General features: G+C 35.9%; 1 protein-coding gene across 1 annotated transcript in view; it reads right to left on the bottom strand.

The window, feature by feature from the left end:
* USP53 (ubiquitin specific peptidase 53) overlaps positions 1-27,449 on the bottom strand; it is a 64,752-nt gene that overhangs the window by 28,219 nt on the left and 9,084 nt on the right. The window contains exons 2-8 of the mRNA XM_082653093.1: positions 15,727-16,414; positions 9,538-9,630; positions 6,102-6,236; positions 3,950-4,063; positions 3,787-3,869; positions 1,428-1,533; positions 686-832 (exon numbers count right to left, since the gene is read on the bottom strand). Coding sequence (XP_082509219.1) covers positions 686-832; positions 1,428-1,533; positions 3,787-3,869; positions 3,950-4,063; positions 6,102-6,236; positions 9,538-9,630; positions 15,727-15,870 — 822 coding nt within the window. The 5' untranslated portion in view covers positions 15,871-16,414. The remainder of the gene's footprint in view (positions 1-685; positions 833-1,427; positions 1,534-3,786; positions 3,870-3,949; positions 4,064-6,101; positions 6,237-9,537; positions 9,631-15,726; positions 16,415-27,449) is intronic.

The raw sequence follows: 27,449 nt of genomic DNA, 5'->3' as shown, positions 1-27,449 counted from the left end.
CCCCAAACTGATATTATATTAGTACTAAAGACACCACATTGCCCTGTTAACAGAATTACTACTTTCAATTAGTCCACAAGAAACATTAAGTCCAATAAAATGTATTTATTACAACTTAGTTTAGTAGCACAGTATCTCTAACACAGAATTGACACTTTACATACATAAACTCAAAATGTGAGGTAAATTACACATTTCCTGATAATTCATGATTGAATCACATATTTTAACATACATTAAACGTACTACCTCAAGATAACTATTTAAAAGTTTAATTGTAATATAAACCAATTCAAAATATATTAAGATGGTAAAAAGCATATTAAGAGATAAGAGCTGTAGATGAATTTTAAATCTTAAATTTTTCTAGCTTAATATTTATATTTATAATCATTATCAAACACACACATACACACATGCATACAGTATCATATCATCATCACTCTATAGTGATACAGGGATAGAGCACATGATGGTTTAGTTTGTAACTGAAAGACATTCCTAGTCTAAGCAAGAAAGGCATTCCAGTTAGCCTGATTTGATTAACTTTATCAGAGTTACATCTGCAAATTATTTCCTTTAGAAAGAAAATTTAGTTCTGAAAAACAAAGTGCCTTATAATATATGAAGATGTTTTAGAGGAATTTAAAAATAAAAAGGAAGAGAATGAAAAGAGTTGATATACCCCGGGAAGATAAAGATGTGTCGCGAGATTCCGAACAACATCCTCGGTCAAGTCAGAATGCTCAGAGTCCCAGACTAAACCAATTGTAACAATCTCTGGGCAATTCATTAAAACACGCCGAATTTTTATTTTTTGGCCACAGTTACTCTAAAGAAAAACACAAAAGACAACTTTTGAAATTATCAAAACAGATATACCACATGTAATGCCTTATACAGTTTGTATTATGCAACAACATTCTTAACATGTATCAGAAATTTATTTCTTCAGCATATTAAAATAGACTTCTAGCAAAGTATTTGTCTTAATTATTGATTAAACATAAAGTTTATTTTAAATCAAAGTACTTTTCTTCGGTATTTTTGTAAATCTGTTAAAACAAGAATTCAACCTAAAAAAATAGCAGATATAAAGCCCTTGAAGCCATTAATAATGTTACATGAGGGAAGAATAATACCATCTGTAATGTTTATTTAAAGAAAAACAAAAAAGAAATTCTCTTTAGTCAAATGATAGACTTCAGAACTTAATCAACATATGCTACCTTAAATCCTTCACAGTGTTACAAGTTTTTAAAGAAATAAGAGCTCATATGGTATAAAGAGTTACTAAGAAAACACTGAAAAAATAAATTCTTCAAATTAATTCCAGATATAATTAATATTTGCATGGTAATTTCTGAATGTCTATTTTCAAATTTACAAATACAGAAGCACACTAGTGTTCTCCAAATTATACTTACAGGACATTTCCTATAGTCATCAGTTGTATTTGCTGCTTGCAGCAATTCTGCAAACATTTCAGGCTTAGAGCGTTCATGCCTTTCCATCATTCTTTCAACTTCATTGCTACAAAAGAAAGAAGCAGTCCCAAACCTGGCCTACGAACTTAAAAAATATCCAGTAAATTTGCATCAAAAATACTAAGTTATCAATATCGGTATGATCATTTTTTCTGTCTTAAAACACAATTTTGTTTGAAAAATTAACCATGAAGTAAATTTCCATGAAATGAAAAATTATGATATTTGGCAGGTTATGATGAAAAAAGGTCAAGAACAGAATAAAATAACATGAAATCATACCATTGTTTGGAATTAGATGAATGAGGTAAGATGTTCCATCTGAAGGTAATTCTAAGTTAACAGTTTCTTTTACGTTATTACTTAACAAACAGGGACTTGAGTTTAAACTTTTGCCTAACAAGAACAAGAAACTTTAGGAAAGGCTCCCTCTCTGGCCTAAAGTTCCCATAAACAAAGTTATTTTCAGCTAAGAGAAGGGCCCTTTGCTGATTAATGCAGAAGTCACAACCAAAGCTACTTAAATGAGGCTTGTGCCTTTTGTTCCTATTATGACTACTAACCATTTCATTAGAGTCTAGGCAGGGTATCAGTGCCATTTTGTATCCAACTTCTCCTAGAGTCAAATTTTTACATATCAAGGTATTAAGTAACTTTAAACAACTATTTAAACATTTCCAAAAAGATATATAATGTAAGCTCAATACGCCTACTAGTTTGCATTCGTGGTGCTCTGGTTTTACTTAATAGTAATTTTAACTATCCTAGAGCTGGATATATTTTACAGTTCAGTGGTAAGTAATATACAATATTCAATAACAACTAAAAGTACCAATTCTTCTAAAGCACTTCACAAGTAGACTAGAAAGCACTAAATCTGACAGGCTCATTCAAAATGCACATAATGGTTTTTTACAAAATTGACAGCATCAGAGTAGTGGTTAACCAGATACATTTTGAATTTGAAATGAACCCAGACCTGGATTTCAATCTTAATTCATCCATTTACCAGGTTAATCATATTAAACCTATTTCTTGATCAACAAAAGTTTTTGTTAAGATTAAAAGCAACAATTAATGTAAAGCCTGGAACATAGTAAGCATTGAACAACTGGTATTCAATACTTATCACCAATAAAAAGAGAGAGATTATAATTAGAATTCAAATTCTGGGCTTTAGCAATTCATGGCATGGACCAGAGAGAGACTGATGGAACTCTAATTCTTATTACCTGATACTGTCTCAGAGCACTGTCATTTTACACAAGAGTTTCAAAGTAGACTTAAAGTTTTACAGCTTTTAGTTTGTGGTCTATCCTGATTCAAACACCACCCTACTCTTCAAACAAAGTGAATGAAACTGACTACAAATGACTGAAGTTTAAAGAATGTTCCTCTAAATCGATGTTTCCCAACTCTGTATATATCCAAATTACCAACTTGCTATATTCAATGATCTTTAAGAAATAATGTGCTATATCCAAAATAAATCAAGGAAGTTTAATAATACAATGAAATGGATGAGCACCTAATATGCACTTTGTGCAATGATAAAAATATTGGTAGCATTTAGTAACTAACTGCTGTACTGATGCATTCTGATTAATAATTATTGACCCATGTTTTGTCTTTTGTACTAAAGTATCTGCAAACATTTATGATCTCATTCAGTGTTTATCATACATCAAATATTTACACTCTCAAATACCTGTTGCCGTGTTCAAACAACTCTTACTATGTAAAGTCTAGAGATCATTTTTGGATCCCTAAGCTGATGTTTCATGGCTAGGGAGGGAGGGGACAGACAAGCATGGCAAATTTTTATTTCAGGTGAATGTTATGGCCTTAAATGCAATAAACCTAATAGAGGATTATTTTCACTTTTTTCTTTCTTGTCTGCTTACCCTAGCTTTCATCACTATGCAGGGACATGGTGGAGCCGACAGGAGACATGGCCACTACAAAGGTAACACCTTAGCAAAAATGAAGAAATCATGTACAATTCCATTTACCCTTGAACTTGTCATTTTAAGCTCTCCTTCACGGTTTCAAAAACTTGCTATAAATATAAATAAATATACATTTTGACTAATATTCTGTACATTTCACTGAGTGACATCTATACTTGGTTAAGTCAGAAACAACTGAGATAGACATCACTTAGTACCCCTGATGGTAGCACATTCGTTAATCTCAGAGAGTAGATATTCAGATATGCTACAGTTTCATAAAATGAAGGCTCAATGTGATCACATACATGACTAACATCTTTGGTAAATATGCTTTAGTAGGTTCTTACCATAGGGCCGTTGTAGAAATGTACCGCACAAATTCTGTAAAGGGTAGAGGATCTGATGATGCTCCACAGCTACGACACACACACTGCAGGTAAAAATATATGTCTAATTTATCAATCATAAAACATAAATATAGTCTCTAATAAAACAGTTAAGCCATCTCACCTGTTCATACAGAGTCATAGCAAACTTCTGGTGAGTGATACAAGATTTAGAGGTACACATGTCGGCATCTCTGCTTGGCACTATGTGAAAATGAATCCTCTCCAATATATTTTCCTAATTAAAAAATTAAGAGACAAATGAGTTGCAAATCTTGCATAGGACACTTCAAAATACAACTCTTTTTAACTTTACAAATTGAAAAATCTAAGTATTTTCCAAAGTGTCAAACTCAGAAGTGCCATATACATTGTCAGCTTTTCAGCTTCCCTCTTTAACCGAGCCTTCAAATGTTGCTCAATTATTCACCTTTTGCAGCATTCGATTTTAAAAAAATTTTAGCAAAACATTATAATGTAACATGATTTTAATAAAGATTTAAAAAATCAATTCATGGTGGCTGACATCTAGAATTTAATATTAGAAAACAAGATTTCCTATGTTCCCAGCATTCTCACATTGAGAAAAAGCAATTAATTAAAAAAAATCCTACTTGGATCATTTGGATAGTCTACATAACTTAAATCAAAACATCAATGATAAAGGCTTATAATACCTGCACTAACAACCCGAATGCAAGTAATCTGCTCGTCAACAAACTTCTTATGAAAGTGTGGATTTGTAATATAGATCAATAAGGGGTATTAATTTCTTTAACAAATTATCCCTTTTACCAAAACTTAACCAATGGATTATTTTAATTAGTTAACTTCCCCCTCCTCTGCCCCAGGACATTTATAACTATTCAATTATTTAAGCCTGGATTTCTAGATATCCCATGAATAATCATATCATGGATTAGTATACTTCACTTAAGTGAAAGTAAGACTATAAAGTTCAGTATTGTACAAAATATATCCATTTATATTTTAAGCAGTGGAGCAATTATAAACACGAGAAGTATGAAAAGCATATTTCATGACTGTGTGTGTTGTTTTTGTCATATTTTAGTCAACATGGCAAGTGTGCTAAGCATTCAAGATGTTCATTTAAAAAAAAACACAAATGCCAAATGAATTCTATAAAGAGTAATAAATTCTTCAGAAATTTGGAGAATGGATTGGGATGCTTTGATGATGCATTATCTAGTAGATGTGACTTATGTTGAACTTTAAAAAATAATAGGTTAGGAAAGTTTTGAATATTTCAGGAACTTGAGCAAAGGCTATAAAACAGGAATTTAAAAGACATGTTTGAGGAATGGACTGAAACTATCTCACCAGAAGGGAAAATTCAGGAAGGAAGCAAAGAGATAAACTGGAGTTTGAATTTAAAGAGCCTTAAATGTCAGAAGAGAGTCAGATGTGAATCACAGAAATATATGAAGTGCAAGCATTTATCTGAAAAAAATTATATTAATATGGTGGCTGTTAAAAAAGACTCTTAGGATATAGGTTAAAAGGACACTAGCAAGGAGGCTTAAATAATGCTGAGAGTAGAGGCCCGAGCTAAACAGAAATGGTGACAGGGAAATAACATGGCGACGCAAACCTTAAAAGGGTTTCTGATGAAAGAATTTACAGAATTTGCTGAAGAGATATAAAACTAAGAGAAGAAATAGCTATCTTAAATATAGGTGACATCTATTTTATTGAAACGATTAAACATCAACATGCATATTTAAGAAGGTATATAAGGTACATCCCTGATCAAAGGAATGCTCTACTTATCAATATGGTGGTAACACAGTCTCAGAACATCAACCTCAGTGAGTGATTCTCAACCTGGAGTAAGGTGTATATCAGAATTGTTGCCCCTGACAGCTGCCCATCAAGATCCTCTGCTCTTCAAAGAGAATCATTGCATGTAATGAGAAATGTTACTGGGAGAGTGTGTTGCATATGTAAATCCCATGGAACAGAACGACTTAAGTGCTATGATTGATACATAATAAGCCTTTTTGCTCCAGTAACTAAATTTTAAAGTATTTTAGTAGCCTAACTGAAAAATTAGAGCAGCACAAATAATCAAAAGCAAAAGTACACAAAACACATGTGGACTTAAACTGAGCTTTGAAGGGTAGGTAAGACAGGGATCTACTGAGCAGTTCTGATACTTTTCCACTGCTATAAATTTGTTTCATTTGTCTCAAAAGGTGCATAATTTAAGGAATGCAAACTGCCATTCTAACTTAAGGATTATCAGAAATACTTACAAAGCACTCTGCAGCATCATCCATAAGGCCAAGCTGAAATCGCTGCTCATCTTTGAAACTTTCTGCAAGAGCATGCCTTATGTTATCCGAAGGAAGTGCTTTTTCTCGACTGTGTTGAAACTGTGCAAATATCGTCTGGGAATCAACAAATACATCAACCAGTAAGTTTAACACCAACAACTAAAAAACACTTGAGCAATTTCATTTCAACAGCGAAACTCGAAACTCTATACTCAAACTAACAGTCTTTTGCTTTAAAATTCCATTAAAAAATTAATTATTTCTATGAGTAATATGTAGAAATGGTTGCCCAAGTCTCTAAATCAAATGTTAGTGCATAAGAATTAAACATGGAAAGTTCTCAGATCCCATCCTCAGAGATTCTGATTGAGATGAGGCCCATTTTTAAACTGTCTCCTAGCTGACTACGATCTAAGTTATTTAGAAAGAGTTTTGAGATAAGTTGCTTTAAATCTTAAAGTGTACTGCAGGAATTAAAATTATGTTATACAAAAATAAACATCATATAATCAAATAAAACAGTAGGAACTCACTAGACTTGAAACAGTGGGAACATCATTCAAGAACATTAAATTATAGGTGTTAATCTGGTCTTCTATTTTCTTTATTGAATTTAAGCAAGAAAAACTTTTTAATAAGTTCCAGTTTTATGACAATCATCTTAGGTGAGTGAAAGTAGGGAAAAAATAAAGTTTGCTGTGTGATAAACCACCAAATAAGGATTGATCATATTAAGTTCTATATTAATTAGCTCAAGGGGTATGTCATCTCAAAAAAAACTGCATTTAAGATGAACATATGGTAGGCTAGGAAATATTTCAAGAATCTGTTCCACTCATACAAGAAAATTTAATTTACAAATAAGAAATTTAAAAAGAAAGATGCCAAGTGATATTAGATATTCAGAACCAAAATTTTTAGCTACAATTACAAATGATAAAAAATGAAAAATATTTTCAAAAGTCATTTCTTATTTAGGTAGTCAACTTTTCCAGGTAATGTTTAAGATATTAATCCTACACATTTAACATCTATTTTTTTGATTGTCTAGTATATGTGAGGCATTGTTCTACACCAGACAACAAAGACCCTGCCCTCATGGAGCATACATTCTAGTTGTAGTAATGAGGAGAGGGCAAATAAGTAATTATATGTCAGAATGTAATAAGTACAATAGAGAAAAACAAAGAAATACAATACAAGAGAGAAAGATAAAGTAGTGTAATAGGGATAGGCATGCTGGGGGTAGGAGAGAGGAAGGGAGCTTACCTATTACCAAGGGTAGTCAGGGAAGGTCTCACTGATGGAAAAATAACATTTAAGGAGAGGCATAAAGGAAATAAGGGTGTTAGCCACAGGGACATCTGGAAGAAAATCATTCTAGACAAAAAGAATAATAATGAAAACACTCAGAGATGAAAGCCAGCTCTGAGAAACTGCAAGGAGGACAGTGCAGTGTGTGTGTGTGTGTGTGTGTGTGTGTGTGCGTGTGTGCGCGCGCGCATGCATGTGCACACGCGCACGCACAGGTGTTTTGAGGCAGGGGACGCAAGCAGGGTAAAGAGGCAGGTGATGTGTAAGGCTATGGGAAGACCTGAGCTAGAAAATTTAACTAGTTTTTACAACTGGACAAAACATTCAAAATTTACTGCAGAGTAAATAAAATGCAATACCGTAATCTGATCTAAGTTCATTCTTCATCAACCCTATTTTTACCATATAAAAAAGAGAATATAAAATCGCCTCCTGATTGGGATTGACATGTATACACTGATGTGTATAAAATTGATGACTAATAAGAACCTGCTGTATAAAAAAATACATAAAATTAAATTAAAAAATTTTTTAAAATAAAATAAAATTGCCTCCTTTGGTGACTTATTCAAACAGCCTTTTTAGGAATGTAAGTCAAAATAAAGCATGAAAACCACCTTTTATTTTCCTGTATTATGTATATGTGTGTGTACTAAGAATATTCAAGAATGTAAAAGACTGAAATATTTATTTCTGAAAACATATTAATCAAATCTTAAATTCTTGGGCAAAAATTTCAACGACATAAATGAGTTACTAATATATACTGGACTCCCTGTTTCTGCCTTTGTCCCTAATCTATATATTCTCATCCAAGCAGCCAAAGAGATCTAGTCCAAATATTATACTTACTTAACACAGGTTATATCACTCCTCCACTCAAAACAATGCCACGACTTCCTAAATCACTCAGGAGAAAAAGTCAAGGTCCTCACAAAGGTCTAGAAGGCCCTACACAATCTGAACTCCTGTTCCAGTTATCTACTGCTGCACAACAAAACCACCCCAAATCTTAGGTACTAAAAATAACATTTATTTTGGCCACAAGTTTGCAGTTTGGGTGAGGACGGCTCAACTCTGCCCCACTTGCAGTCATCTGTAATAGTCTGAATGCTGGAACTTGGGAGTCATCTGAAGGTCGCTCACTAGTGTCTAGAGGTTGATGCTGGTTGTTGGTGCTGCCTGTTGGCCAGGAACTTGGCCGTAGCTATGACCAACTTGGCTTCCTCATAGCATGGCAACTCACTTCCAAGAATGAGCACCCCAACAGACAGAGCCAGGTGGAAACTTTATCACTTTTTCTAATCTACCCTAATCTCATTTCTGCCACATTCTATATGATGGAAATGAAACATTAGGGGCAACCCATATTCAAGGAATTAGACTCCACCTTTCAATAGAAGAGTGCAAAAGAATCTGCAGACATTTTTGAAGTCACCACAACTCACCTTACCTCTGAGCTCATCTCCTATCACTGTCCCCCTTGCTCACAAAGCTTCTGCCACCAGTCAGGTTTCCTTTAATATGTCACGCACACTCCCACCTCAGGGCCTTTGCAGTTGCTGTGTCCCTGCTTGCCTGGAAGGCTCTAGTCCACTCCATCACCTTTTCCAAGTTGTGATTTAAATGTCATTCTCTCAGTGAGGCTTTCCTTGCTACTCAACACTCTCTAGTACCTATCCCTGATTTATATTTCCTCCTTTGCAATTATTATTACCTAACATACTTTATATTTTGTTTATTTATTTTCTTCTCCCTTACAAGAATATAAGCTACATGAGAACAGGGATTTTTATTAGTTCCGTTCACTGCTGTATCCTTAGTAACTACAGCAGTGCCCAGAATTCAGTAGTAACTCAAAAAACATCTGTTAAATGATTATTTCAAAATAATGAAAAATATAATGTTCCTAACACAGAAAAATGAATCCGTAAACCTGAATAAGTCATACTTTAAGAATTTCTCTTCAAAACTGTAAGTCACTTGACAATAACTTTAATTACAAATAAACTAAACAAATATGTCAAACAAACCAAACTATCAAATAAAATTAAATCTTTTGAGAAACAATAGTAATTTTTCGGAACTATTAAAAGGTTACCTTCAATGCACAAAATATGCAGGCAACTCCCTGACAAACATGTCCATCCAGAACCCGCAAGCTTCTTCGGAATATATCTAATTGCCATAAAACCTAAAAAATAGTGAGATGTAAAGAAAGAAAGAAACACAGTAATATTTTTCTCACTGGGATGAAAGACAGATTTAAATATGTTTTAAATTGTGGGAGGCTAATAGCTTCTTTTAGTCTCTTGCACATAATCAGATATATACTACTAAAAATAATAAGTATAAAAGTGCTATATACATGTAGTTCATATATAAAAGATGGATTTAGAAAATATTACTATGCATTCACATGTAAAAACCATGACAGGCACAGAACAAGAAAAAAATAACTCCTCAGTTAAGGAATTTATATGAACAGGAAACAAGGGATACTGAATGCAGGACTTGGCAGAGACTTGAGAGAGGAAGTGATTATAATACTTGGAATGAACTGAAATTTAGGAAGGAAATATAATTGCAGTTAAAAGTCAGGGTGTACCAAATAAGGGTCAGTATGTAGTGGCAAGAAAAAAGGGCAGAGGCCTGTGTGGTCATTGTATATTGAGTGAAGAAGGGGGCATCTGTGTAGTCATGGGGGTACAGCATAATATGAAGCAGCAGTTAAAAAATAACCTGAATATATTTGCTGCAATTATCCAATCATCATTTACTACTAAAAAAACAAAAACAAAATAAAAAAGACTGTAGTTGTTTAAATAAATCAGTCTAATACTTAAAATCATTCTAGAAAAATCTGAAATTTATACAATGGGGATAACTGTGTCAGCCTCATAGACTGCTTGTAAGGATTAAACATATGTATGTAATATGTGAAGTGTTTAGAGCAGTGCCCAGTACACAAGTGGCATGCATTGAATGCAACCTGCTATTTGTTGCTGTAAATACTATTACAACAAACAATTAAGATACTTCCTCAAATAATAAAACCAAGAAAATCCATTCACCATCTCACATTTCTCCCAACCAAAAAAAAAAAGTTAATAAAAACAAATAATTTTAAAAGTTTCCTATTTTTTAATAACTCAGTAACTGAAAGCCATTTCAGAATTTCTCTGATAGTTGCTTTTTCTTAAAGCATAACTAATAGGATTCATTTAGTTATCACAAATAACTCAGTGTTTTGCAGAGCACTTGAAAATGTTTAACAACTTTCTTGCATATCATATTCTATCATACCATAAAATATACATTAAAATTCATTCATTTGTCAAGATGAAGGTCACGACAGCACAGCTGTGAGAAGTGCACAGCACTGTAGTTAGTGATACACCCTCTGAAGACAGGCTGCCTGGGTTCTAATTCTGGCTTTACTGTTTACAGCTCTTGGGCTGACTTGAGCAAAATATTTCCTGAAACTTAGTTTTCTCATCACTGAAAGGAAGATTAGAGTAGTACCTATCTCTTAGGATCACTGTAAGAACTAGATTAGATAAAACACAGTGTACCAAAGAACAGTAAGAGCACAATAAATGTTAGCTATTAAATATTTTAACTTTGCTTTTAACTTACAGAACTCAAAACCACACCAATTATGTCATACCTACTTAACTGTACCACTTTCTCATCAAATAAAAGTTCAAACTATTCAGCCAAAAGAGAAAACTCTATAATCTGCTTATAAGGCTTACGAATTACGTCTTTCAAATGTAATGTTTTCTAGGGTTAGCAAAATGTTTAACTTACACTGGATCTAAACTACAGAAAAAAATATTTTATGTGACTTCTCTGTATACTACTCAATATAAAAGTTTAAAAATGATTTTCACAAATCCATACCAAAAATTATCTGCATTATAGTTAACCTTTATCCTATTTCATTTAAAAATGTTGATTATATTCTACCACCTGTTTTAAATTAAAGCCTAAGCTAGTTGTTGGACTAATTAGTTTTTAGCAATATAATTTTATAATATAAACATTTTTCTTTTGCATTATTTCCATGTTTCATTTTAACATGGTACCTAACAAAATTAGTGTAGTTATTTTGAATGTTTATGCATGTTTCTTATTTAGTTATTCCCCAAAGATTAATACATATATGCATATGCATTTAATAAAGGAATATAAACCTTTCATCATATTCCTGACCTCAAAATAATATAAAAAATTTTAAAAAATTAAGGGGAAATGGCATATAAATTCATTTTTCTTACTTATATTACATCCAAAACATTTTAATAATGTCCATTTTTAGTAATTTCTTACAAAACGTATTTCACAATTTATTTCTCAGCAGTTTAAAAAGTACTCATCAAACTGCGTATTAGCATTTATATTCTGAATTTTTAAAAATGAAGTCAGGCTTTTTCTGACAGAAGTCTACTTGAATAGCTGTTTTGTCAGTGAGGACTGGCTTTCTAAATTAGTTTATACACTAGACATTTTAACATCAGGGGCCAGCAGATTCCCTTGGTTGAAGGCATGGAGCTGGGAGTTCAGGGAAGCCAAAGCAGCTAGAGTTGGCGGGACACAGTGCCGCAGGGGGGAGAGCTGCACACAGTTAACACCAGAGCTCGCGAGGGGGCCTCTCGAGTATTCAGGTAAGCACTGTGAGGAAACTACCTGAGACCAGGAAAGAAAATCCCAGAAGATTAGATGTAATGCCCAAAGCACATATCAGTTCAGGGCAGTGCCTGTTCTCAACAGCCAAAGTGGAAAACATCATAATTCACAGAGCATCAGTTAAAGAAAGAACTGTCCCTCCCCACTAGCAGAGAAATTAACCCCAGAATAAGCACAGTTCTGGTACTGCCTACAAAGCTTAAACATAAAATGATCAAACTGTTTCTAAATAAACTAATCCTATCCCAGAACAATGTTCAAGAATATTTTTAGGAATATAAAAATACCCATCACCCAACAAAGTAAAACTTAAAATGTCGTCTGACATCCAATCAAAAATTACCAGGCATGGGCTTCCCTGGTGGCACCATGGTTAAGAATCTGTCTGCCAACACAGGGGACACGGGTTTGAGCCCGGTCCAGGAAGATCCCACATGCCACGGAGCAACTAAGCCTGTGCACCACAACTACTGAGCCTGCACTCTAGAGCCCATAAGGCACAACTACTGACGCCCACATGGCACAACTACTGAAGCCCGCGCGCCTAAAGCCTGGCTCCACAACGAGAAGCCACCAGAATGAGAAGCCTGTGCATCGCAATGAAGAGTAGCCACCGCTCACCTCAACTAGAGAAAGCCCACATGCAGCGACTAAGACCCAATGAAGCCAAAAATAAATAAATTAATATTAAAAAATTACCAGGCATTACAAGAAACAAGAAAATATATTCCAAACCTAGAAAGAAAAAGAACAGAATTTGCACAGACAGAATTAGTAGACAAGTACATTAAAACAATTATTATACCTGTATTCATATATTCAAGAGGTCAGAGAAAAGACTGGACATGTTAAGTATAGACACAAGTGATTTTTGAAAGACCCAGAGCAAACTTCTAAAGGTGAAAATTACAATGTCTGAAATTTAAAAATACACTGGTGATATTACTAGCAGATTAAATAAACACTGCAAAAGAAAAAAATTAATGAACTTGAAGACACAGCAACAGAATCCTATAAAATGAAAGAGAGAAAAACAAAAGAATGAGAAAGACAATGAAGAGCACATCAGTGAACTTTGGGACCTAAAGCAACCAACTGAATATGTATCAATAACTGGAATCCCCCAAAGGAGGGGAGGGATAGAAAATTTTGAAGAAATAATGGTCAAAGAGTTTCCACATTTTTTTTAAATTTACTTTTATTTTATTTATTTTATTTTGGCTGTGTTGGGTCTTCACTGCTGCGTGCGGGCTTTCCCCAGTTGCGGCAAGTGGGGGCCACTCTTTGTTGCAGTGCGCAGGCTTCAGTACTTGTGGCACACAGGCTCCACAGTTGTGGCTCACGGGCTCTAGAGCGCAGGCTCAGTAGTTGTGCTGCATGGGCCTAGTTGCTCTGCGGCATGTGGGATCTTCCCAGACCAGGTCTCGAACCCGTGTCCCCTGCATTAGCAGGCGGATTCTTAACCACTGCGTCACCAGGGAAGCCCATCCACATTTGATTAAAATTATAAAGCCATGGGTCTAAGATGCTCAATGAACCCAAACACAAGAAGCATGTAGAAAACTATAGCAAGGCACATCATAACCAAATTGTTTTAAACCAGTTAAAAAAAGAAAATCTTAAAAGCAGCCAGAAAAAAAGGGGAACATTACAAACACAAGAACAAAGATAAGAATGACAATAGTTTTCCAGGAGAAGTAATACAAGCCAGAAGACAGATGAGCAAAATCTTTAAAATACTAAAAGAAAAACTGTCAACTTAAACTTCTTTAATGAATGAAAATATTTTTCAATAACAAAAGTCATCCTTCAAGCAGAAGAAATGATACCAGATGGAAAGCTGTATCCACACAAAGGAGTGATGAGCACCATAACTGGTAGCTATGTAGATAAGTAGAAATAACCTTCATGGCAAAGGTCAGTGGACTGTTCATTTTTTTTCTAAATATATCAGCATAGGAATACTTCTCCATTTTCTTTACCACTTAAGTGTCCTTGCTCAGAGTTTTCTTTTGTTATAATAAGCTTTTCATCTCCCTAAAGTATACACAGTATTTTGGGAGCCAAAAACAGGGACAGACACAGAGGGAAACACATAAGTGTAAAAAAAAAGAACTGGAAAAGGGTTAACAGGAAAAGATTTGAAATGACAGAAGCTCTTTCTCAGAGCCTGATTCAATAAAAGCATATAATTCCATGTCTTTTGGAGTCTGGTATTTCTCTATATCAGGTGTCATTCAATAAATATTTTCCTGCCCTTGTCACAGCACTTAATGCCAAAGGGATCCTTCAGCCAGGGCAGAACAGTGACTGTCATTTAAAGGTCCCCACATAAACTAGAATTAATGCTTTTCTAATACCAATTGCTTCTGTTTCCCTGAGTGAGTTATAAAACTTTCAAGTTTGACATATGTCCTGGACAGCAGACAATTAAGAACACAAGTCTGAGTCAGATGTCTGAGCACTTGACACATTCTAGATGTGTTCATTTATCAAATGAGTTAATTAAGCAATATTTCTCTTCCTACTCTCAGTTTTCAGGAGGAAAAAAAAAGCAATAGAAAGAAAACATGTGAAAAGCTATTTGTTTTCAATAAAATCTTTTAAGGTATATTCTAGCGTCAATAGAGTAACATTCCAATATTCTAAATCTTCCTCATCCTTAGTACTATACAATCAACGGTCAGAAGGATATAGGCCCCTAAAAAATCTGAAAATGTTAAATAAAAACTATCATACATAAGAAAAGATATTTATGTAAGGCAGAAAGTTGGATTAATACATATTTGCTAATTAAAAGAATTTCAACAAGGACTGAAGCAAAATGAATTAACCGTTAATTTAACTACAACAGTGGTGTCCAAATTATGATTCTACAGAGGGGATTTAAGGTCACGGTGTGGTGGGGGGCGCGGGGAAGGAATTTGAGTACTGAGATTAAAAACTCTGCATTCTTGGGCTTCCCTGGTGGCACCGTGGTTAAGAGTACGCCTGCCGACGCAGGGGACGCGGGTTCGTGCCCCGGTTCGGGAAGATCCCACATGCCGCAGAGCGGCTGGGCCCGTGAGCCATGGCCACTGAGCCTGCGCATCCAGAGCCTGTGCTCCGCAACGGGAGAGGCCACAACAGTGAGAGGCCCACGTACCGCAAAAACAAAACAAAACAAAAAACTCTGCATTCTCATTTCAATCCACACAGCTTGTTTCTTTTTATGCTGTCTATGGGGATCCTACTGCATTTCTTAAACAAAAAAAAAAGGGGGGAGAGAGGGGTTGACTAGCTAATTCAAAAAAATAATTTTATGTATTTTAGAAACATTCTTAATTTACTAAGTAAACATTTTAAGCCACAAGATATTTTTATATCCTAGCAATGTATCATTCTGTTGAAAACAACATTTCCATTTATTATAAAAACCAAAATGCCCAGTCAAAATATTTTGCTACTATTAAAAGTGATATTAAAAAGTCATTCTAGTCAATAATAACTTTATTCTTAACTTACAAGTTAAAGAAGGATTAAGCAAAGAATTTCCTGAAAGGCACTTTTTAAAATTTAACAAGAAAAAAAAAAATTTAACAAGAAATTATGGTCTCACCTGTACAGCACTATTAAGAAAGCAGCTGTTTTGTCCTGGTTCATTCAACAAGCCTTTGGTAGGGGCTAGGGATAGCATACTCCCAGGTTGATAAGCTTTTCCAAGATTGCCACCAGGTTTCCGTAAGAATTTTACCCATGCCATTTTCAAGCAACTTTGTTTGCATTAAAGCTAAGAATTATATACTTATGTGACACTTCTGATGATAAAATGGATGGTTTCTTGAATGATCCACTTAAATTCGCTGCAGCCTATTACCATAACGTAAGTTTCCAAGTCCATATCTTTCCTGATGCTGTAGTTTTGAGGACTTTGTCAAGTAAAAAAAGGGTACATTAAGCATTGAAGTTCTGAAAACTAAAAAAGAAAGCTATTTTAAACAAGGTCTTAAAGATTTAAAAATCTTTGTGTTAAATTTTATAAGAGTACAGTTTAAGGTGAAAAAGATTTTTTAAAAACTGCTAAAGTAACATTGATGAACAAATCATATTCTTTAAAGCACAAATCATTTGTCTTGATGGTTTTAAAAACAGATGATACAAAAAGATGTAGAGTTAGCATTTGGTATGATTCATTTGGTCATTTGTTTTCCTTGTGTTTCTTTAATAAGAAAGAAGTCTTTCTCTTTCCCAGGTGAAGTTATTAAAGGTGACTTCATATTTCATATCAATGTGACCTCAAAGCAAACCTATAAGGAAAAAAAGAAATGTTTAAATAAAAGTAAAGGCTAATAAAGAAAATTCCTACTTTACTATATGGATACAAATATTGAATACATAATTAAAATATTATATATATAATCATAAAATGATTAGAACTAATAATGTTCTTAAAATATGAAAATGAAAACAGTTCATCATTTAAATTTTCAAAACATATCAAGGTGACATCAAACGCTACCTACTTCAAGATTTCAATGGTCATATGATGGTTTCATGTTCTAAAGAAAACTAGAATCAACTTAGATCTCCAGGCAGTGTTTTGAATAATACTAACTTTGCTACCAATACTGTATTGCTGTTTACTAAACAGAGACTCTACAGAGACTCTATATTGTTATCTATGTTACAGAGAATCATAACATTTCTGCAAGAAAGTCAATAGCTTTTATGTAAATTGACATGCGTTAAAACTCAGAAGAGGGCTTCCCTGGTGGCACAGTGGTTGAGAGTCCGCCTGCCGATGCAGGGGACATGGGTTCGTGCCCCGGTCCGGGAGGATCCCACATGCCGCGGAGCGGCTGGGCCCGTGAGCCATGGCCGCTGAGCCTGTGCGTCCAGAGTCTGCGCTCCGCAACGGGAGAGGCCACAACAGTGAGAGGCCCGTGTACCACAAGAAAGAAAAAAAAAAACTCAGGAGAAACATTAAATTGATAAACAAATCTTAGTGAATTAGAGTAAATTTCCATACTATTCATGAACACATACTCCTGGCTAAAAGGACTTCAAAATGTTCAACTTCTAAAGTAAAAACAATCAAGTATTACTACCAAAGTTTAGTTTAATCAATTGAATTTCCTTCCTGCATTCATTCTTTCAACAAGTGTTTATTGAGCCATGTACTATGCCAGGCACTAGAACTGGCATTTTAATGAGGAAAGACAGACCATAATTCAGTGAATAATAAATTGTAGAGTGTACTAGAAGAGTTATGCTCTGAGTGCTCATGGAAAAACAATTCAAGCAAAGTGCTCATGGAAAAACAATTCAAGCACGGGCCTAGCTGCTCCACAGCATGTGGGATCTTCCCGGACCGGGGCACAAACCCGTGTCCCCTGCATTGGCAGGCAGACTCTCAACCACTGTGCCACCAGGGAAGCCCCAATGAACAGGATTGATAAAGGAGAAATGACCACATATAGATGAGCAACCAAAAGAAATACAAAAGAATACCACTTAAATCTTATGACAAGTTGATTCAGAAGTGTATATAATGGTAGATGGTTTGCACTTTTAAATAGGATAGTCTCGGAAACTGTAATTGAGAACGTTACCTTTGTACAAAGATTTGAAGGAGGTGAAGATGCCACTCTGGAGAAGGCACTTCTAGCAGAGTGAACAGCATGCGTGGCATACTGGAAGGTAGTAAGAAGCCCAGTGTGGCAGAATAAATATGAACAAAGAGGAGAATAGATGAAAAGGGTGGATGGGAAAGAGAGAGAGATCATGAAGGGCCTCAAAAGCCCTGTGTAAGGACCTTGGCTTTAAATTTAAACTCTAGATGAAAGCCATTGAGTTTTACTTCACAGCACAAAAACATGAGAGGACAGAACATTATAGGTCAGTTCAATTCCATTGATCAAATACCCACTAAGATAGCAAAGCACTGAGGAATAAAGAAGAAAGGCATTAGTCTTTAGAGAATTCAAGTCAGGAGACTTTTGTTTGCAGCCCCACGTATTAGCTCATCACTTATTAGCTGTTTGGTCTTAGATAAGTTCTTGTCATCTCTGATTCATAGCTTCATCTATAAGATGGGGACAAGAATAACAGCCCTGTTTAACATAGGTTAAATGTTTCAAGAATTATAAAACACTACATTATGTTAGTTTTTTTCTTTTTGTTGTAACTCTGTGGATTATAACTTCCTCTAAAGGGATCGAAATAATCCTAAAAACTTTCATACAAATTTTTAATAAATGTAGTTATGATTTTACAACATTAAGAAAGCTCTGTATCGGTAGTTAACTTGTGTTTTTAATGGAAGAATCCTTTGAAATGGTATTCTTTCAACAATCATTTAACTAGGCACCAGGTCTTACCCTGAACTGTGATAAGATACATGAAACAATCCCTACCGTAATGAGTTGTTTTGTGATGGGCACACACACAAATAGATAATTTTAAAATACTGTAGTTTCTGTTCCTGTGCAAGATGTCAAACTATATGTCCTCCTGGTTCCCTTCCTCCAACCCAACTCCAGAGATTATACAAAAGCAACAGATAGTATAAGCAGAAACAGGGAGAAACATTAAGTAACTGGTTGCCAGAATGTGAGGGAAACAGCAGTCAAGAGATAAAGAGGGCCAAGTGTTACAGACTGGGAAAGTCTTCTTAGTTGTGACCTTTTCCATTCTTCATATTGCTCTGGGCAGAGAATTCCCATCCCACACAATGCAATGAAACAGGAAAGCTCTGTTACCACCCCAGGGCCATCTGGAGGGTAAAGGAAATTATAACATCAGGTAAGCATGGGAGGAAGATGCAAAAGGGAGGAGATATGGGGATATATGTATATGTATAGCTGATTCACTTTGTTATACAGCAGAAACAAACACACCATTGTAAAGCAATTATACTCCAATAAAAATGTTAAAAAAAAAAATCAGGTAAGCATCAGAGAACAGTTGGTTTGGGAAGTGGTAACAAGTACAGACACCTGCAAGGCCCCTGCGTGTTCTATCCTCGCCCTACTCCACAAATAGAACAGAGGATGGTAGGACCTGGAGAAGATCACGCCTCTAACCGAGTAAACAGGAAGTTCTTTTTGGAATCAACTCTTAAGCCATATCACCCCAAATCAAGCCTTTACGTCCCCACCTCTGCTCTCTGAAATTATCCAAAGAAACACAAATCAGAGCCTAATGCTTTCATTCTTCTCATCATGTAAATATTACTAGCTTATCACTTGGTACTCCCAGGAAAAAGATAACCAGATACTTGCAGAGTATAAGCATTATGAGAGAAAGGCAACAAACTGAACAATCTACACCACAGGAAACAGAATGAACAGACCAAAGGGAACACAAATTTAAAATAAACTTAATACATATCCACCAATTGAATGAGTACATTTTTGAAACTGCTGAAAGAAAAAACTCAAAGGATGAGTTAACTAGCAAAATGAATAGAAGGAAACATCATACTAATGAGCAGTAAGTCCAGGTCTAGAAATTCTCCTAAAAGTATTAAAAAAACAAAGTGGAAAATATAAACATTTTCAAAAAGCTAAGATACACAGATGAAATCTAAAAGTGTCAAAAACTATCTAAAAGGATCCCCAGAAAGAAAGGGGAGAAAGTAAACAGAGTAGACACTTTTAGAAAGATTAAGATTTTTCCAGAATTAAAGGCTGAAAAACCAAGAAAAACAATAGATAACACAAAAATCCAAACATGATGTGAGGAAGAAAGGAAGTAGGATGAAAATTGTGAAACCTTGAGAGAGAGAGAGAGAGAGAGAGAGAAAGAGACTGATTTTTCAAGCCTATTAATAGGCAAACAACAGAAAGAAAAAATAAATCTAAAACTAAACTTTTGAAAAGCTAATAAAAAAAATCTTCACAAGCATGATTAAAGAAAAAAGAAAAGAGAAATATAACATGAATAGGATTTTTTTTTTTTTTTTTTTTTTTTTGTGGCACGCAGGCCTCTCACTGTTGTGGCCTCTTCCATTGCAGGGCACAGGCTCCGGACGCACAGGCCCAGTGGCCATGGCTCACGGGCCCAGCCGCTCCACAGCATGTGGGATCTTCCCGGACCGGGGCACAAACCCATGTCCCCTGCATTGGCAGGCAGACTCTCAACCACTGTGCCACCAGGGAAGCCCCGATGAACAGGATTGATAAAGGAGAAATGACCACATATAGATGAGCAACCAAAAGAAATACAAAAGAATACCACTTAAATCTTATGACAATAACTTTGAATATCTAAAGGAGCAGGTAATTTCATAGCAAAATTCAAATTACCAAAATTAACTCAAGTGAAGTAGAAAAATTTTTTAAAGACAACAAGAAAATGGAAAGGAGACAAAAGTTCTTCCATTGAAAATGCCATCTGGATCAGATGGATTCAAAGTTAAATTTTACCTAAACTTTAAAGAACTGTTAATTCTAATGTTAAAATACCACAGGCCACATGAAAATAAAATACAAAGAACCCCAAATCATGTCATGAAGCTAACATAACCTTAATATCAAACCATGATAAACCTCAGACCAGTGTGACATGTGATTAAAGATGCAAAACTTATAAATAAAACACTAACAAACATAATCTATCACTGTGTCAAAAGAATAATGTACCATTGAAAAAAATAATAAGGTTTATTCTAGGAATTTAAACATGATTCTATATTTATTCTTTCAATAAATATTTGAGAAGCTGTGCAGAAAAGAGCTAACACAGCAATATTTATAACAGCTGAAAGGTGGAAAAACAACCCAAATGTTCAACTAAAGAATGAATAAAATACAGTGTGTGTGTATACACACACACACACAATGGAATATTATTCAGCCATAAAAAGAAACGAAGTACTTAAACATGCTACAACATAAACACTGAAAACATTTTGATAACTGAAAGTCACAAAAGACCACACACTGTAAGATTCCATTCATACAAAATGTCCAAAAGAGAGAAATCTAGAGACAGATAGTAGATAAGTGGTTGCTTAGACTGGACAAGTGGGGGCTATGGAGAACGAGTGGGAACGGGCACAGAAAGTGATAGCTAAAGGGTACTCAGATTCCTTTTTTTTCCTTCCAGTTTTATTGAGATACAACTGTCACATGCACTGTGTAAGTTTAACGTGTACAGCATAAAGATTTGACTTACATACATTATGAAATGATTATCACAATAAGTTTAGTGAACATCCATCATCAAATATAGATACACAATTAAAGAAGTAGGAAAAAATATTTTCCTTATGATGAGAACTCTTAGGATTTACTCTAACAACTTTCATATATAACAAGCAGCAGCGTTAATTCTATTTATCATGTTGTGCATTACATCGCTAGTTCTTATAACTTATATCTTATAACTAGGAGTTTGTACCTTTTGACAACCTTCATCCAGTTTCCCCACTCCACCCACCCCCTACCTCTGGTAACCAATCTGCTCTTTGCCTATTGAGTTTATGTTTGTTCATTTTTGAAGTATAACTGGCCTACAACATTATGTTAGTGCCTGTTACACAACAAAGTTATTTGGTATTTCTATACATTTCAAACAAAAGTTACAATATGTCACCTTACAAAGATATTACATAGCTATTGACTATATTTCTGACATTGTACCTTTCATACCCATGACTCATTTATTTTGCAAGTGGAAGTTGGTACCTCTTAAGCTCCCTCACTTACTTCTTTCCTTCCTCCAACCCTCTGCCCTCTAGCAACTACCTGTTTGTTCTCTACATCCATAACTCTGTTTGTTTTGCTATGTATGTTCATTTGTTTTTCAGAGTCCACATATAAGTGAAATCATACAGTATTTGTTTTTCTATGTCTGATTTATTTCACTTAGCATAATGTTCTCTAGGTCCATCCAAGTTGTCACAAATGGCAAGATTTCATTTTTTATGGCTGAATAATATCCCATTGTATGTATATAAATATATGTAACATCTCTTCTTTATCCATTCATCTACAATGGGCACTTGGGTTGCTTCCGTATCTTGGCTATTGTAAAGAATGCTGCAATAAACATAGGGGTGCATACATCTTTTCAAAATAGTGTTTTTGTTTTCTTCAGGAGTGGAATTGCTGGATCATATGGCAGTTCTTTTTTTCTTTCTTTCTTTTTTTGGCAGCTCTACTTTTAATTTCTTGAGGAATCTCCATATTACTTTCCACAGTGGCTGACCAATTTACATCCTTACCAATAGTGCATGAGGGTTCCCTTCTCTCCACATCCTCACCAACACTTGTCATCTGTTGTCTTTTTTAATGACAGCTATTCTGAAAGGTGTGAGGTGATATCTCATTGTGCTTCTGATTTGCATTTCTCTGATGATTAGTGATGTTAAGCATCTTTTCATGTGCCTGTTGGCCATCTGTCTGTCTTCTCTGAAAAAATGTCTATCCATATCCTCTGCTCATTTTTTAATCAGGTTGTTTTTCAGATGTTGTATGAGTTCTTTGTATACTTTGGATATTAACCCTTTATCAGATATATCATTTGCAAATATCTTCTCCCATTCAGGAGGTAGCCTTTTCCTTTTGTTGATAGTTTCCTTCACTGTGCAAAAGCTTTTTAGTTTGATGTAGTCTCATTTGTTTATTTTTACTTTTGTTTGCCTTACCTGTGGAGACATATCCCCCAAAATATTATTAAGACTGATGTCAAAGAGAGTATTCCCTATGTATTCCTCCAGAATTTATGCTTTCAGGTCTTATATTTAAATCTTTAATCCACTTTGAATTTATACTTGTGCATGGTGTAACAGATTAATCCAGTTTGATTCTTTTGCATGTAGCTGTCCAGTTTTCCCAGGACCATTTATTGAAGATGTTGTCTTTTCCCCTGTATATTCTTGCTTCCTTTGTTGTAGATCAATTGACAATATGAGTGTGGGTTCACTTATGGGCTATTTTGTTCCATTGATCTATGTGTCTGTTTTTCCACCAGTATCATACTGTTTTGATGACTGTAGCTGTGCAGTATAGTTTGAGGTAAGGGAACATGATATGTCGAGTTTTGTTCTTCTTTCTCAAGAATGTTTCAGCTATTCAAGGTCTTTGTGCTTCTATACAAGTTTTAGAACTATTTGTTCTAGTTCTGTGAAAAATACCATTGGTATTTTGATAGGGATTGCACTGAATATATAGAGTGCCTTGGGTAGTAGGATCATTTTAATAATATTAATTATTCCAGTCCATGAACACAGTGTATCTTTCCATCTGTTTGTATTGTCTTCAATTTATTTCATCAGTGACATAATTTTCCAAGTACAGGTCTTTTACCTCCATAGTTAGATCTATTCCTAGGTATTTTATTCTTTTGGATGCAATTGTAAATGGGACTGTTTTCTTAATTTCTCTTTCTGATAGTTCATTGTTAGTGTATAGAAATGCAACAAATTTCTCCATGTTAATTTTGTATCCTGAAACTTTAATGAATTCTTTGATGCACTCTAATAGTTTTTGGTGGCATCTTGAGGATTTTCTATGTATAGTAACATTTCATCTGCAAACAGTGACAGTTTTACTTCTTCCTTTCCAATTTGCATTCCTTTTATTTTTTTTCTCATCTGATTGCTGTGGCTAAGACTTCCAATACTATGCTGAATCAAAGTGGCAGGAGTAGGCATCCTTATCTTATTCCTGATCTTAGAGGAAATGCTTTCAGCTTTTCACTGTTATGTGAAATGTTTTCTGTGGACTTGTCATACATAGCATTTATTATGTTGAGGTAGGTTCCTCTATACCCAAATTGTTGAGAAATTTTATAATGAATGGATATTGAATTTTGTCAAAAGCTTTATCTGCATCTACTGAGATGAACATATGATTTTTATTGTTCAATTTGCTAATGGGGAAATCACACTGATCTGCAGATATTGAACCATCCTTGCATCCCTGGGATAAATCCCAACTGACAATGACATGTGACCTTTTTAATGTATTGTTGAAATCAGTTTGCTTCTGTTTTGTTAAGGATTTTTGTGTCTATGTTCATCAGTGATATTGGTCAGTAATCTTTTTTTTTGTGATATCTTTGTCTGGTTTTGTTATCAGGGTGATCCTGGCCTCGTAAAATGAGTTTGGAAGTGTTCCCCTCTCATCAATATTTTGAATAGTTTGAAAAGAATAGGCGTTAACTCTTCTTTATGTGTTTGGCAGAATTCACCTGAGGCCATTTGGTCCTGGACTTTCATTTTTTGGGAGTTGTTTAATTACTGATCCAATTTCTTTACCAGTAATTGGTCTGCTAATATTTTCTATTTTTTCCTGGTTCAGTCTTGGGAGGGTGTACATTTGTAGAAATTTGTCCATTTCTTTTAGGCTGCCCATTTTATTGGTGTATAATTGTTCATAGTAATCTCTTAGGATCCTTTTTATTTCTGTGGTATTGATCATAACTTCTTTTTAATTTCTGATTTTATTGATTTGGGTCCTCTCCTCTTTTTTCTTGATGATTCTGGCTACTGGTTTATTAGTTTTGTTTATCCTTTCAAAGTACCAGCTCTTAATTTTATTAATCTTTTCTAGTGCTTTTTTTTAAGTCTCTATTGCACTTATTTCTGCTCTGACCTTTATGACTTGTTTCCTTCTACTAACTTTGGGTTTTGTTTGTTCTTCTTTCTTTAGTTCCTTTAGGTGTAGGGTTAGGTTGTTTGAGATTTTTCTTCTTTCCTGAGGTAAGCCTGTATCACAATAAACCCTTCTGAGAACTGTTTTTCCTGTGTCCCACAGGTTTTGGATTGTTGTGTTTTCATTTTCATTTGTGTCTAGGTATTTTTAAATTTCCTCTTTGATTTCTTTAGTGATCCATTGGTTGTTTAGCCTCCACATGTTTGTGTTTTTTTGTAGTTTTTTTCTTGTAGTTGATTTCTAGTCTCACAGAGTTGTGGTCAGAAAAGATGGTTGATATGATTTCAATTTTCTTAAATCTACCACAGCTTGTTTTATGGCCTAGCATGTGATCTATCCTGAAGAATGTTCCGTGTGCTCTTGAAATAGCTCTAACGACCAGAAGGGAGTGTGCTGTTGTGGTGGGCTGACTATTGTGGGCAGTCTAGTAGGCATGGCTGGCTGCCATTCTGGTTGACTGCCAGGCATGTTTTGTGTGGAGACTGCCAGCTGCTGGTGGGTGGGGCCAGTTCACAAGGCTGCTGGCTGTGGGGCCGGGGTGGAGGTGGTCCTGTAACTATTGCTGCCCCACTGGTGGGAGGTGGCTGTTTTGGAGTGGGTGGCTGCAGGAGTGGGGGTCTTCATTCTAGAGTCAGCCTGCTGGTGGATGGGTCTAATTCCTGACACAGCTGTCTGCAGGGTCCGTGGTGTCCCAAAGCTGTTGCTAGCCCACTGGTGAGTGGAGCTGGATCCTGGGGCAGCTGGCTGAGGGGTCCAACGTGTCTCCAATATGGCAGTGAGCTGCTGGTGGGGTGAGGCCAGGCCTAGCAGATCCCAGGTTAGCGCAAGCTCACTGGAGGACAGAGCTGACTTCCCAGGTCTCTGGCTGCAGGGCCCTAGGGGATCTTGGAACTGGTGTGGGCATGCTGGTGAGCAGAGCCCGTTCCTGACACAGCTGGCTGTGGGGTTTGGTGTATCCCAAAGCTAATGTTAGCCTACCAGTGGGTGGGGCCAGATCCCAAGGTGGCTGGCTGAGGGGCTGTGTTGGTCCTGGGGCTGGTGTCTGCCCACAGATGGGTGGGGCCAGGGCCCAGGGGTTCCCAGGCCTGGTTCCTGCCCAGTGACTAGTAGGTAAGGGCGGATCCTGGAGCTAGTGCTGCCCCACTGGTGAGCGGAGCCAGGTCCTGGGGCCTGGCTACAGGTTCCTGGAGCTGGTGTTTTGGCCTGCTGGTGGGTGGGACTGAGGCCCAGGGGTTCCCAGGGTTAGTGCTAGCCCACTCTTGGGTGGAGTTCTAAGGTCCCTGGCTGTGGGGTCCTGGGGCTACTGCCAGCACACCAGTGTATGGAGCTGGGTCCTACAGTGGCTGTGGGCTCATAAGATCTTAGAGCAGCAGTCCTGCTGGTGGGTAGGGCTGAGCCTCAGGCCAGCTAGTTTCTTGGCCTGAGGCATCCTAGTACTTGTGCTGACAGGCCAGTGGGCCTGGCCGGGTGCCAGCACTAATAAGCTAGAGAAAAGAATCCAAAATGATGCTTACCAGCACCAATGTCCATGTGGTAGAATGAGCTCCCAAAAATGGTGCCACCACTGTCTATGGCCAGGATGAGCCCCAGCTGCCTTCTGTCTCTCCAGGAACACCTCCAAGATCAGCAACTCAGACTGACCCAGGGTCCTTTTTAAATTACTGCTTACCCTGGGTCCTAGAACATGTAAGATTTTGTATGTACCCTTTAGGAATGGAGGCTCTATTTCCGACAGCCCTCTGGCTCTCTAGAAAGTAAGCACCACTGGCCTTCAAAGTCAAATGTTCTGGGGTCTCATCTTCCCAGTGCAGGACACCCAGGCTGCGGAGCTCGATGTGGGGTATGGACCACTCACTCCTTGGGGAGAACCTCTGCAGTTGTAGTTATCCTCCCATTTGTGGGTGTCTAACCTGGGGTTATGGGTCTTTACTATACTGCATCTCCGCCCTCTTACCTGTCTCGTGTATATCTTTAGTTGTAGAAGGTATTTTCTGCTAGCCTTCTGGTTTTACTCACCAATAGTTTCTCTGTAAATATTTGTAATTTTGGTGTATTCATGGGAAGAGGTGAGCTCAGGGTCTTCTTACTCTGCAACCCTTGGCCACTCCCCCAGTATCATACAGTTTTGATTACTATAGCTTTGTGGTACAGTTTGAAATCAGGAAGTGTGATGCCTCCAGTTTTGTTTTTCTTTCTTAGGATAGCTTTGGGTCTTTTGTGGTTTCCTACAAATTTTAGAAGTGGTTTTTCTCTTTCTGTGAAAAATACCATGGGAATTTTATAGGAAATGTGCTGTATTTATAGATGGCTTTTGGTACTATAGACATTTTAACAATATTAATTCTGCCAATCCATGAACATGGGGTATCTCCATTTCTTTGTTTGGCTTCAATTTCTTTCATCAACATCTTATAGTTTTTAGTGTACAGATCTTTTACTTCCTTGGTGAAATTTATTCTTAAGTATTTTATTGTTTTTAATGCTATTATAAATGGGACTGTTTTAGTTCTTTCTTTTTCAGACAATTCATTGTTAGTGCATAGAAATGTAACAAATTTCTGTATGTTGATTTTGTATTCTGCAACTTTACTGAATTTATTTTTTAGTTCTAAAAGTTTTTTGGTGGTTTTTAGAATTTCCTATATATAATATCATGTCATCTGTAAACAGAGAAACT

Source organism: Grampus griseus (assembly GCF_964374135.1).
Source record: "Grampus griseus genome assembly, chromosome: 4".
Lineage (NCBI taxonomy): Eukaryota > Metazoa > Chordata > Mammalia > Artiodactyla > Delphinidae > Grampus > Grampus griseus.
Note: the sequence above shows the minus strand (reverse complement) of the source record. Positions and strands in the feature narration are given on the sequence as shown.